General features: G+C 41.7%; 1 protein-coding gene across 4 annotated transcripts in view; it reads right to left on the bottom strand.

Annotated features, from left to right (window-relative positions):
• The window catches only part of LOC103029984 (signal-induced proliferation-associated 1-like protein 2), a 232,260-nt gene that overhangs the window by 28,753 nt on the left and 188,424 nt on the right, over positions 1 to 15,083 (bottom strand). For all 4 annotated transcript variants that reach the window (XM_049481725.1, XM_049481727.1, XM_049481724.1 and 1 more), the window contains one exon: positions 484 to 619. In XM_049481725.1, the coding sequence (XP_049337682.1) occupies positions 484 to 619 (136 nt within the window). The remainder of the gene's footprint in view (positions 1 to 483; positions 620 to 15,083) is intronic.

Raw genomic sequence — 15,083 nt, 5'->3', positions numbered from 1 at the left:
GTAACTGTTCCCACCTGTTCCCACCTTCAAGGAATGACTGGTGTATTTTACTTGGAGAAACTGAGATATGGCCTGATGAACAAACTTGAGGTTTTCCATAAGATTTAGCAGCCGTTCCTGGATCGCCTGGCTCAGAGTGAGGGAGATTGGTTGTTAGCCCAGCCTCCATAATATGCCACACACATTGTTACTATGCACCTAGTTTGAGATGTATAATAGCGATGCAACAGCTTTATCACTGTGATGAACGCCCAGCAATGCTGTGTTTTGGTGTTTGTTTTTTGTCTGTTAGTTATGTTTGTGTTTTGTGTTTTTTTCATTAACCTTCATGTTAACCTTCATGTTAGGATGTTGTGTATGTACATTGTATGTAGTGCATTCTTCCGTAAAATCTGAATAAATATATATATTAAAAAAAAGCATAAAACAGAGACAAAAATAGTGCAACAGTACAAAATGACACATTCAGATACTATTTATTACCTTCCTGTGGTTCTGCTCCCCAGGTGGGCTCATCATCAGTTTCAGGTGGTCTTCTGGTAACATTCCTGCTTTACTCCTCCCCTCTCTGTTCTCTGCTACCGTCATGCTCTGGCATGGTGCCATCAGGTACAGCTGCCTGGAGAGGATCATAGGTCAAAATAAGGTTTAATCAGAGGTGATATGAAATAATATGATAAATAAAATCAGCCACTTGCAATAATTTATAGCTCAGACAAGCATACTATTCTTATTGAGTTTTTTTACTGCCACTTGGTCTGTCAAACCTGTAGCTAAGACTGGACAATGATGAGATATTGATATTTATCACAATAGAAAATATTTCAATCTCAATGATCCCACTTTAAACACATTTATAGTATTTCAATATGAACAAGGGCTGGTAACTACAGTGGCGTGAAAAAGTATTTGCCCCCTTACAGATTTCTAGTCTGGCCCTATGTAAAAGGTGTTTGCCCTCCTATATTAACTGTGATTAATCTTTAATTTTTGGAAAGATTAGTTTAATTTAAATACTAACCACAATCAGGCCTGATTACTGAATCAGGAAATCACTTAAATAGAATCTGTCTAACAACATGAAGCAGATAAAGATTTCAATCAACACAACAAATCAACACATAATCTGAAGAAGCTCAAAAACAGATGAGAAAACAAAGTCATTAATCATCTATCAGTCTGGAACAGGTTACAAAGTCATTTCTAAAGCTTTGGGACTCCAGTGGACCACTATGATTCACTATTATTCACTAATGGAGAAAACATGGTACATTGGTGAACCTTCCCAGTAGAAACCAACCGACCAAAATTACTCCAAAAGGACATGAACAACTCATCCAGGAGGTCCCAAAACAACCAAGAACAACATTTAAAGAACTGCAGGTCTCACTTCCCTCAGTTAAGGTCAATGTTAATGATTCAATAATAAGAAAGAGAATGTTCAAAAATGGTCTCCATAGGAGAATTTCAAGGCTAAAAACACTTCTTAATAAAAACAACACGACAACCCATCTCATCTTTTACCAACAAACATCTTGATGATCTACAGAACTTTGGGTAAATATTCTTTGTACTGATGTGCCAAAAGTGGGGCTTTTTGGAAGGTGTGTGTCCCATTACATCTGTTGTAAAATTATCACATAACTTAAAAAAATAAACATCATACTGAATGTAAAACATGGTGGTGGTAGTGTGATGGTCTGGAGCTGCTTTGCTGCTTCAGGGTTTGGATAACGGGCTGTAATAGATGGAAACAGATATTCTGATGTTTACAATCCTGAAAGAGAATATCCGGCCACCTGTTTGTGACCTCAAGCTCAGATGTACTTGGGTTCTGCAGCAGGACAATGATCCAAATCACACAAACAAGTTCACCTCTGAATGGCTTAAAAAAACAAAATGGAGGTTTTGGTGTGGCCTAGTCAAAGTCTGATTAAGATGGTGTGGATGATGTTAAACAGGACGTGGCTGAAATAAAACAATTCTGTAAAGAAGAGTGAAACTAAATTCCTCCACAAAGATGTGAAAGACTCGTTGCCGCCAAGAGTGACAAAACCAAGTTATTAGGCTAGATTGGTTTGAATTGTTTTTGTTTCTTTAATAAATAAAATTATCATTTAAAAAGTGCTTTTTATATTTACTCAGGTTATATTTGTCTGATATTAAAGTTTGTTTGACCTTCAGAAAAATATCAGTATCACAAAAAAGCAAAAACAAAAGAAATATGTAGGGGGCAAATACTTTTTCACACCACTGTACATGCCGGTGTAGAGTGACATACAGATATAATACACACATGATATCAAACAGCAGAACCTATAACCAGCATCATTCTGTTATCAAAATCAGCAAGTCAGTCAGTGTGTAATTACATACACAACATATCATTGATTATACTGCTTATATTGATTTGAAAAAAATCTATTTTATTTTTTACAAGTAAGTTAAGTAACAGTTTAATGCATGGTACCATTCATAATACTACATTCATTTCATTTCATTTCATTTCATTTATTAAATTTGACAAGGCAGGACACAACAGCATAAAAACTATTTTTAAGCAGTGGGACCTGAAATGTGTCAAATATTCAACAATCAGTATAAAAACAGAAACATATTAACTTTAGAACAATACCATAAAAAGTCTAATACATAAAACTAAGTAAGTCACTTATAATACAATTTAAGAGCACGAGGAATAAAAGAGAGTTCATGTCTTTTAGTTTTGCTCACAGGTACTACTAATTCCCGCTGCCGACGAAGTGAGTAAGTAGATGTTGGGGCTAAAGGCAAAAAGTCATGTAGAGGGGATGATTCATCCTTAAGAATGTCGGTGAGGACGCGCAGGGTAGCCTCATCACGCCTTTCACTGAGTGGTGGAAGAAATGATGATGGGATGCCAATAATTCTGCAGCACCGTTTTTGAACCCTTTCCAACTCTTCTGAGAGTTTTTTTGTCAGCCCACCCCAAACTGGGCTAGCATATTCAAGGATTGGGCGTATGAAAGTCACGTATATCTGTTGTAGCACGTCACAAGGAAGACCAGCTCTTTTGGCAACAGCAAGATAATGTATCCTGGGTCTTGTCTTTAAAATCAAATAGTTAATGTGAGCATCCCAGGATAGATCAGACGAGATCTGAACTCCAAGCAATTTGAAAGTGGTGACTCTACTAATGTTTTGGCCAGAAATGATCGGAGAAGGTGGAGAAGGGATATTGTCCTGACGTCTAGCACTGATTACCATATCCTTGGTCTTAGCTCCATTCATTGTCAGTGAGAACTCCTGTCCCCAGTCAGCCACTGAGTCTAGGGCTTTCTGAGTCAAGCCTGGTAGAGACCCCATCAGAAGCTCTGTGATTGTAAGATCATCTGCATATTTCACCGGAAGAAGAGAAGTAGGTAGACGAGAATCCAGGCTGTTGATACAAATAACAAAGAGCAATGGAGATAACAGACCCCCTTGTGGGACACCAGAAGGTATTGCATAGGGCTCAGATATACAAGAACCCCACTGAATCCTCTGCACTCTGTCAGTCAGATAACTCCTCACAGTGAGCCAAAGGGGGCGTCTGATAGCCATATTAGCAAGTAACTGTAGCAGTTGACAGTGCTTTATGGTATCAAATGCACGTGAGAAATCAACAAACACAGCATGAACATCCATCTTAGGTTGGTTGTTAAGTGCTTCATGCCAGCTTTGCAGAATCTGAATCAGAGCAGTCACAGTTGATCTTTTTGTCATGAAACCATGCTGGGAAGAGGCAATTTTAGAAGCTGTGTCCTCCAAAAGGACATCTCTCAGAATTCCTTCATATACTTTGCCAACACAGCTGACTAAGGATATCTGACGATAGTCAACTGGAAAGCTAGGCCTAGCTTTTTTAGGCACAGCTTTGACCAGTGCTTCTTTCCATGGCTTAGGAAATGTATTGTGTTGGATACATGCATTGAATATATCACACAGCACCGGTGCCAATTCTTCATGAAAGGACTTTAAAACCCAAGAGGGTATACCGTCAGGTCCAGCTGCCTTTCCCCCTTTGACTCTACGGAGTCTACCTTTGACCTGACCAATACTCAGAAAGGGTATGGAGCCATTCAAGAGTTTGTGGGAAATATCCTCCTCAGAGGGAGTAGTATGAGCCACTTGGTCCCATACTGACGTGAAGTGGTTGACCAAAATATCACATTCCTGCTGCAAAGACTCGGGATCTTGTGATATTATAGCCTGCTTAGAATTCTCTTTTCCCATTAGTGCTGAAATAGATTTGAACCACTGTTTAGAACTGGAAAACCGCAGTTCCTCCACCTCTTTCTTGTAGTACTCCTGCTTTGCTGTCTTGATCTTTTTTACGATGACTGATTGTAGATTTCTATAAGCAGTTTTATTTCCAGAGCAAAACTCAAACTGTCTCTTTTTTATCAGATGTTTAATTTGCACGGTCATCCACGGCTTGTCTTTATTAGTAATCGCCACCTTCTTTAGTGGGACAGCTGTATCCAGAATAGAGGAAATCATGGAGGAAAAAGCTTTAACCTTTACCTCTGGGTCTGAGGCCTCAAAAATGGGAGAGAAATCAGTAGTGTTCATGAGAAGGCCCAACTGCCTCAATGCCTCAGGAGTACGTTTACGGCATATGATGGACTGCGTGGGCTGAGAGGGCCATTCACCAGCATTCCACAAGATGGTTTGATGGTCAGAAGTGCCAACTGGGGGCAAGTGCACTGGTAGATCATACATGGAAGGAATGTTGGTAAAAATTGCATCAAGCTGGCTGGCCTTCCTTGTTGCCCCAGCCACCACTTGCTTCAATCCATGTCTGACACAGATGGTTTCGGACCTATACCTGTTAGTGTCCCCAAGAATGACAACTGCAGCATTCTGATATTGGCATTCAATATTCCCAAGACAACGATCAAGATATGATGTAATCAACGAATCTGGTTTTGCAGATGTTGAAGAGTGAGGTGGAATATATAACACTGCAGCAATGATGCAATTTAGCCCTCGAGGTAGACGCCTAGGTCGCATCCAGACCCATAAGGCTTCAAACTCCTCTTCCTCCAAGTGAGACAATCTCTTCTGTAAGATGTCACTCCTAGCATACAGGGCTACCCCCCCTCCCCTACTGCTCTCCCTATCCCGCCGATGTAAAGTATATCCAGGCAAAGTGATAATAGAGTCTGGAATGTCAGGATTCAACCAAGTTTCAGATACAGCAACAACAGCTGAATTGTTGTTTACTGATACCGTATACAACTCGTCACATTTGTGGCGCAGTGAGCGCACATTAGATAGAAGAAATCCAGGCAAAGATGGCTTTGGGTTACTATGAGCCATTTTTATGTGGACTAAGTTCCTAGGGTGAGAGAATCCAGTAGATGTAACCAATTTTTGACAAGTCAGCTCCGGCTTGGTGCCAATTACGGTTACACAGTCGTTTGGACGGTTCCCCACAATTGACTTTATTGGTCGAATAACATTCTTTCCAGCTTTCTTACCCCTAGGGCGAGATCTTAGTCTCAGTATTCCCAGATACTTAAGTATAGACTTAACATCCGAGGGCAAGGGTGTAGCAGATTTCCTTAAGCTTTTTAGAAAATAATTTTCAGTGCTATAATCAAACTGAGCCATTGTCCCAGAAACAGTGTTAAAAAAACAGTGTAAAGATCAGCAATGGTCTCCATGCAGAAGTAGGCCTTGTTTCCTAGAATCCATCCAAAATCTCCAAAAATAGATTACATCCAGGCATATTGGCATTCAAATTCCATACCCAGGCCTGCAAGGTTTTGACTTAATTGAGTATTTAAAAAAAACAAATTGAATTAAAACCAATATAAAATTCAACAATAGTCACCATGCAGCAGTAGGCCTTACTTCCTAGAATCCTTCCAAAATCTCCAAAAATAGATTACATCCAGACAAATAGGCCTTCACTTTCCATACCCAGGCCTACACGTTTGACTTGATTATGTTAATAAAAACAAATTGTGATTAAAATCAGTATAAAATTCCAGCAATAGCCACCATCCAGATCCACCGTGAAGACCAAGTTTCCTAGAATCCATCCAACATCTTAGAAGGTGTATAACATCCACAGCTCTTAGTCCCAAAATTACTCATATTCACTCTCAGCAGTTTTATTTCCTAAGTAGTTCTCAGGAAGTCAATAAAAAAAAATAATAATAAATCAATAAAAACTAAAAAAATTAAGATCCTCATTAGAGCCCAAAGTGCATGCGGCTGCCCATAAAAGCGCCACCTACTGGCTAAATAACAGTTGGACACTGTAAAAATGTAATTGCAAAATTGGTTAGGTCAGAAAACTAAATCACACAACACTTACATAATAGTACATTACATAATAAAAAATAGGAATTTGATGACAAAATTGTCTGACAAAATGGGTTTTAATAGGAATTATTGTAGAGGGAAAAACAGAGTCCACTATGATTTATTTTATTAAGGGCATAAGGACATAAATAATATATATATATATATAGATATAAATAATATCTGTCCTGCAATTTTGGTTTAGTTCACATTAATTATGTTAGTAAAGGAAGTGTAGTAAAGCAGGGTGAGGACATTTTCCCGAGATATTCTGAATGATTTAGAGCTTAGATCGGGTCCAAAATATCCAGCATGACCAGGCCTGTAAACTGCGCTTTTGAGCCCGAGTCCCTAGTTTATTTAGTAAGCAGAGTGTTAAAACTGAGCTTTAAAAAAACAGGCTTGGGCAGAGAACCTAAGCTCTAGTATGGGTTATTGCTTAGAATTATTGTAAATGATTTTAATAAAGTTCTGACTTTCAATTCACTTAAGAGCAGGGATTTATGTGGTACACGGTGCTCTGTTTTGTATTCACATCCATCCCTGCTCCTTAAACACACATGGATACGAGTGATTTGAGTTTTTATTAGTAATATTACTTTAATACTTTCTACTGCTATGTAGTTTTTCGTTTTTATATTTTAGATCATATTTTTGTTAGCATTTTGGGTTTAGTTTAGTTGGTTATTTTCCATTTCATATTTAATAAAATTGCGGTATTCATTTTTTATTTCAGTTTTTTTAAGAGCAGACATTATTTGTCTTGCAGAGTAAGACTTATCTGACTTAATGTGTGTTATAATCAGTGGGCCTTATAATCCAATGCGCCTTATAGTGCAAAAAATACCATATGAGCTCTTCCTGTCATCAACATACTGATGACTGTTCCAGAATTCATATATTTAACTGATTCTTACAGAAATGCTATAAAAGCAGGAAGAGCACCTGGGGAGGCAGCAGTCTCTCTGCTGCTGAGAAAGAAGTGAGACAAGGAGAAACGGTAATTAACACTGCTCAAAGTTTAACCTAAAGACTGCAGGTTTCTCTCTACAGACTGAGAGTAAAAGCCATAAGACTATATCTAGGGCTGGATTAACTTTGGATATAGTCAGTTACTTTATTATAACCTGAAATATAACTCCATTTGCTCAATATGCTCAATTTGATCAATTATTTTGGTTTCATTCACAAAAAAACTGGGAAAGGTCATCATGAGTTTTATCACATTCTTTATTTTCTTTACATTTTCTAAATGTTTAAGTCTTAATAAAAAATGTGAATGCAAAAAAGCTCTTCCATAACCCTGTATTAAGATCAGGGTGAAGGTGAGATTACAGAGCCCACACGGCGGCGCCCCACTTTAGTCATACTGGAGTCTGTGAGTGGAGTGTCAGTGAGTAGTGTTGGCAGGGTGTTAGACAGGGTGTTACACACACACACACACACACTCTCTCTCTCTCTCTCTCTCTCTCTCTCTCACACACTCTCTCTCTCTCTCACACACACACACACACACTCTCTCTCACAGCGTACAGGGAGCGCTGGTTCGCTCCCGTTTTAAAAATGTGTCTGAGATGGATGCTCCTTCTAAGTTCTTTTTTAGTCTTGAGCAGAAAAATGGACAGAAAAGGTTCATGCATGCCGTGCGAACAGAATCAGGAGATCTTGTGTCTGATCTTACTGAAATTCGCAGGCAGACAGTTAGCTTCTACTCGAAGCTTTACGACAGTGAGCAAGTGGAAGCACAGGAGGTGGAGGAAAGCTTTCTCTGTAACCTGCCTAAGCTTTTAAAACAGTCTGCTGCAATGCTGGACAGGGATTTGTCCATGGACGAATTGCACACAGCTGTCCAAGGTATGGAGAACGGGAGGTCACCAGGTATTGATGGTCTCCCTGTAGAATTTTACAAGTCCTTTTGGTCTGAACTGGGGCAGGATGTGCTCAAAAGTAGCTTGGTAGAGGGGAAGCTTCCTTTAAGCTGTAGAAGGGCAGTCCTCACTCTTTTGCCCAAGAAGGCAGACCTAACTGACCTGAGTTACTAACGGAGTTACTCCACTATAAAAGTAACTAGTTACCAGTAAAATTAACTATTGCGTTACCTGCCCCGAGAGAGAGAGAGAGAGAGAGAGAGAGGCGCAGCGCATTTTGCCTGATTTCTCTTGATTAATAGTACATTTGTTGGCTTTAGTGAGTTTAATATCATGAATTTAACTACACTTGTCTGACCTTATTTATTAAAACGTTTTTTTTTAGAAGAGAGATGTTATTCTGCGCGCAATGCCGCGCGCGCTGCGCCACGCACCAGTTTGCGTGCCTGCAACATTTAGGCTAGGGCGGAGACAGAACAATAACAAAACAATGCCATGTGCTCAAAAAAGCACATGGCTGGAAACACAAGACAGGAAAACAGGGCAGGAGCACAGAAAACCAAAAGAGGGAAAAACACAGGACAGACACAGGCTAATATGTGACACTGGTGATAAGAAACGAATTCTAATATATAGCTTTATATTTCTGTGTATTTCAAATGGTTTAAGTTTTATATAATTGACGGGCAGCACCAGACGCCAACAATGTGCTTTATTTTTCAGATATAAAAGTGAAATTCAGTTAAATAATAGCAAAGTTAAATAAAATAAATTTATGTTTAGTCAAAGTTCTTTTCTCTTTTAATTTTCCATATCAAAAACTCCAGAGTGAGAATAAGCATCTGTTGAAATTCTTAAACAGCAGAATGCCTGTCTGCTACAGTTATAGTTACAGTTATTTAGTCTGTGTACTAAACATAAATATAAATCCTTATAACTGACAGAAATAAATATAACTAATAATAATTTATAGTTACTGTGCAGATTTTTAAGTATATTTAATTTTTATAGTTGATTGCTGAAGGCTCTGGGTGAGCTTTATTTTTCTGTGGTAAAGAAGGGTGATCAATCGCGCAAAGCTTTTTTCCGCCACCAAGACACGTCAGAAATTTACCTGAACACACATCATTTCCAGACCACCACGCCCATCAGCGTTAATATATTCCAAAAGTCCAACGCTATTTTAAGGATGCGTGCAAGATAGACTGTTGACGAGTGGCAACGCGCCACGCTACACGCCATGCGCGGGGTGTACGATAGGGTCTGTATGCGCGAAGTTAAAAAAAAAAAGTTCATTCAGCTGCTAAAGTAACCTGCAGTAACGGGGTGTCGGAAATAGTAACGGCGTTATAGTTACAGTCAGAGTAATTAGTTAGATTACTCATTACTGAAAAAAGTAACGGCGTTAGTAACTCTGTTTATTATAAAGCCGTTACTACCATCACTGCTAATAATACAGCTGAGCTGAGCGAATCGATTCGGGGCTACTGAAAGCCCAGGCCAGGTGACGCCCCTGTGTATTATCATACATGAACAAACAGCTCTTACAGAAAATACCGACTAGAAAAAACTTTCTGGCATCGATTTGGTGCCCCCTCTAGTGCAGCGCCCCTATGCGTCGCATACGCTGCATACCCCCTTTTTGCGCCACTGCACACACTCTCACTCTCTCTCTCTCTCACACTCTCTCTCTCTCTCTCTCTCTCTCTCTCTCTATCTCTCACTCACACACACACAATCACACACACTCTCTCTCACACACACACTCTCTCTCACACACACACTCTCTCTCTCACACACACTCTCTCTCTCTCTCTCTCTCACACCCACAATCACACTCTCTCTCTCACACACACACACACACTCACACTCTCTCACTCAAATTCAAATAAGCTTTATTGGCATGACCATGTTCAACAGTTTTGCCAAAGCATTATCACAACATAAGACAAGGGCACACTAGCAGGGCTAGCAGGAACTTCAAGCTACACCAGACTGCTCTTTTACTTTTTTTACTTTACTTTCACTTCAGATACGCTGTAGCAGCAACAGCAAACGCGCTTTTCAGCGCGATTTTTCGGACAAGGTTGGGCGATTCTCACTTGAGCGGGGCGTGGCAAACCCCCTCTTTCACACTTTCTCTGTTTGCGGACCTCGGGGGCGTTACTCACGGCTTTAAAAGACAGTCTGGTGGCGCTGATTTCCTAAATAAGACAAGGGCACACTAGCAGGGCTAGCAGGAACTTCAAGCTACACCAGACTGCTCTTTTACTTTTTTTACTTTACTTTCACTTCAGATACGCTGTAGCAGCAACAGCAAACGCTCTTTTCAGCGCGCTTTTTCGGACAAGGTTGTGCGATTCTCACTTGAGCGGGGCGTGGCAAACCCCCTCTTTCACACTTTCTCTGTTTGCGGACCTCGGGGGCGTTACTCAAGGCTTTAAAAGACAGTCTGGTGGCGCGGATTTCCTATATCGCCCGCAGCTGTGCGCAATGTAGAATCCTATTTCGTCACTCACACTCGCCGAGGCGTCAGCTGTTGTGTGAAGACCCTCTCGTGTGAAGACCAACGCGGGTAAAGACCTGCGAGTCTACCTGCGCGAGTCCACCGAGCAAGGCCACTGACAAGGCAGCCCGTCCTACTGCCTCACAAAATGTGCTCCCAACACATCTCAGTTATTTTCGGCACGCACAGAAGGCGTAAAAACACAAACAGGCGCCAGGATCATACTAACCTGCGTCCACTAAAACAAACCACGTCCACTACTACCTCATTCTCTGTTGGGCTATGGAACTGCCAGTCGGCTGTTAATAAAGCAGACTTTATCGCCTCTTATGCGAATCATCAGTCATTACAACTGCTGGCACTGACTGAAACTTGGATCAAACCTGAAAATACTGCTACTCCGGCGGCTCTTTCCAATTATTATTCCTTCTCCCACACTTCTCGTCTCTCTGGACGAGGAGGTGGAACGGGCCTATTAATCGCTAATGGCTTAAAATATACTCCACTATTACCGGCAAACACATTCAATACATTTGAGTATCATGCCACACTGGTTAATACTCCAGCAAAACTTGCCATTATTGTTCTCTACCGTCCTCCTGGACAAATGGGCGAATTCACGCATGAACTTGACATGCTGCTGTTTTCTATCCCTGAGCAAGATTGTCCCATGCTCATTCTAGGGGATATGAACATCCACCATGACAGTACCAGCTTCACAGACTTCCTATCCCTCATGCAGTCTTTCGAACTGGAGCAGGTCCCCAGCCCTCCAACACATAAAGCTGGCAAACATCTAGACCTGATCTTCACTCGTAACTGTGACACCGACTCTCTAACTGTCACTCCTTTGCACGTCTCAGATCACTACTTTATGAAACTCAATGTTCATATTTCAAATAAACCCACAGCTACTCCTATTATGGTCTCGTTCCGCCGAAATCTTCGAAATCTCTCAGCAGACCAGTACTCCTCGCTGGTGACTGACAATATGCCTCCACCAGGCTCATTTTCATCACTCAATGTAAATGATGCCACTGATACTCTCTGCTCCACACTAAGCTCCTGTTTGGACAACCTCTGTCCTCTTACATCTCGAGCCATTAGCTCAAACAAACCGCAGCCATGGCTTAAAAATGACACACTCAGGGAACTACGCTCCAAACTCCGAGCTGCCGAAAGAAAATGGCAAAAAAACAAGCAGACCTTCTTTTTCAGCCAACCTCACTACTGCTAAAGCTGAATTTTATCACAATAAATTCTGCTCTCTCACAGACTCCCGGAAACTATTTGCTACATTTAAATCACTACTCAACCCTCCGCCTCCTCCTCCGGCTACATGCCTTACGGCTGAAACACTTGCCTCATTCTTTACTGGCAAAGTAGCGGCCATCAGCAACCAGTTTACTGATGCACAATGTAGCAGTCCTACTACATCCTCTACTGCCCGGTGTCCCTCCACCGAAGGCGTTGCTTTCTCCTCGTTCACTCCTCTCACTGAGAATGAGACACTGGCTCTCCTAACACGTAGCCATCCTACTACGTGTCCGCTTGACCCAAACCTACTGCAAACTATCGCACCTGCAATCATTCCGGCTATCACTCACACGATCAATGCCTCTTTAACTTCTGGTGTATTCCCGACTGCTTTCAAACAAGCACATGTGACACCACTGCTTAAAAAGCCTTCTCTCAACCCCGCCCAGGTTGACAACTACAGACCGGTCTCACTGCTACCCTTTCTCTCTAAAACACTAGAAAGAGCAGTTCTAAATCAGGTCTCTGGCTTCCTCTCCCAGAATGACCTTCTGGACCAGAACCAATCTGGGTTCAAAAAAGGACACTCTACCGAGACGGCTCTGTTGTCTGTGACTGAAGCGTTGAAAACTGCAAGAGCTGCAGGTCAGTCCTCAGTGCTCATTCTGCTGGACCTCTCGGCCGCATTTGACACAGTCAACCATGACTTTCTCCTAACTATACTCTCAAACATGGGGATCGCAGACAATGTGCTGTCATGGTTCAGATCGTACCTCACTGGGCGCTCGTTCAAGGTGTCGTGGCAAGGACAGCTGTCCTCAGCCCGCTCCTTATCCACTGGGGTTCCCCAAGGTTCGGTACTGGGACCCCTTCTCTTCTCCATATACACCACCTCTCTTGGTCAGGTTGTCCGCTCACACGGATTTTCCTACCATTGCTTTGCTGATGACACCCAGCTATACCTGTCGTTCTCACCTGAAGATCACTCAATCTCTGCACGGATATCGCAGTGTCTCTCTGACATATCCTCATGGATGAAGGAGCATCACCTTCAATTAAATCTCTCAAAGACTGAACTTCTCTATAAGTATCGACTCTCTCTCTCTCTCACCGACAAAGGTTGCTAGGAACCTGGGTGTTATGGTTGATGACCAGCTCTCCTTCACGCACCATGTGGCCTCAGTTGCTCGGTCCTGCAGCTTTGCGCTCTATAACATCCGAAAAATTAGACTGTTCTTGACGCAACAGGCCACCCAACTCCTGGTGCAAGCGGTCGTCATCTCACGCCTCGACTACTGCAATGCGCTGCTAACTGGCCTCCCGGCCTGTGCAGTAAAACCACTCCAGATGATCCAGAACGCAGCAGCACGTCTGGTCTTCAACCAGCCAAAACGGGCACATGTCACCCCGCTGCTCATTGAGCTCCATTGGCTACCAGTTGATGCTCGCATCAAATTCAAAGCTCTTACTATCGCCTACAAGGTGATGACAGAACAGGCTCCTTCCTACCTGCACTCGCTCCTGAAGGCTTACGCTACCTCCTGGCCGCTGCGCTCCTCCAATGAACGTCGCCTCGCTTTGCCAAACATTCACACAAAGCAATCCAGACTGTTCTCATACAGAGTTCCCCAATGGTGGAACAAACTACCTTCCACTACCAGATCAGGAGAATCTCTCGCTATCTTTAAGAAACTCCTGAAGACAGAGCTCTTCAAAGAGCACTTACTCTCTTAACACCTCTAACACACTAACTACTTCTAACCTCATTTCCTTCTTCCCCTCCTTCACTCCTCTATCCTATTATTCCCCTTTGACCTCCTTTTATCCCTATCCAAAGATGTTTTACCTTTAAACTTATTTTACATTGTACTTGACTATTGTAAGTCGCTTTGGACAAAAGCGTCTGCCAAATGTAATGTAATGTAATGTAATGTAATGTAATGTAACACAAGTGGACAAGTCTAAACATTAAGAAAAACAGATGTATAACCAAAAATAAATACATAGACATGAAATCTACTGAACACTATTAAAACATTTGAACAGCTTTATGAACAACATAAAAAAAAAAAATATTTATACTATATAAATGGGTACAGAGAAAAAATAAAAAATAAAGATGTTCACATTCAGGGCTGTGTGGTGTGGTGTGTGTGTTTGTGTGGGTGTGTGTGGGTGTGGTGTGTGTGTGTGGTGGGTCACTCACTGTCCCGCATGTTGTGGCAGGCTGAAACGTATTGTGCTGCCAGGGCGCTGCAGTCTCTCTCTTCTCCTAACAGGACGGGTAGTTTGTGGGTATCAGAGAGACGGCTGAACTGGGGGTGAATTTGATTAATTTGTCTATAATAAATTTCCCGTATTTGTTTGTATTTCTCACACTGAGTGAGAAAGTGCAGCGCTGTCTCTACAGTGTTGCTGTGGCACTGCTGGCACACTCTCTGCTCTATAGGGAGCCAGGCCTGTCTGTAGCGGCCGGTCTGTACTGCCAGGCTGTGTTCACTCAGTCTGTACTTTGTCAGCGTGGTTCTGTGATTGAGATCAGTCACTGAGCTCAGATATTCAGCTACAGTGTACTGACGCTTTAGGGCCAGATAGCACTGCATTCTGCTCTGTGCTTGTGTTTTAGTGTTCCAATGGGTGATGTATTTAGTTTTTTGGAATGTGAGAATTTGGTTTGGTCTAATTGAGTTGAGTACAGGCTGGTCCTGATGGTGAACAGTGTTAGTGTGTGTTAGTGAACTCAGGCTCAGCACCAGCTGTGTGAGGGAACTCTTTTTGTTGCTCAGCTCTTGGCTCTGCAGGGCTTTATAGTGATAGGAATGGGGGTCACTGTTTTTTAGGTGTAGCCAATATTTAACAATTCTTTTTTGAATTTTGAGTAGTAGTGGGTCCTAATTCAGCTCTACAGGCGTTGTTCGTTGTTTTTCTGTGGACCTGTAGAATACTCTTACAGAATTCAGTGTGCATAATTTCAGTGGGATGTTTCTCCCATTGGTCAAAATTATAATTTGATTGTGCCCCCCATACCTCACTTCCATATAGGAGAATTGGTTCTATAACTGATTGAAATAATTTGAGCCAGATTTTGATTGGTATTGGGATGGGAATTTGGCGTT

This window comes from Astyanax mexicanus, chromosome 7 (assembly GCF_023375975.1).
Source record: "Astyanax mexicanus isolate ESR-SI-001 chromosome 7, AstMex3_surface, whole genome shotgun sequence".
NCBI lineage: Eukaryota > Metazoa > Chordata > Actinopteri > Characiformes > Acestrorhamphidae > Astyanax > Astyanax mexicanus.
The sequence above is the reverse complement of the archived record's forward strand: the minus strand, read 5'-3'. Positions and strand labels throughout refer to the sequence as shown.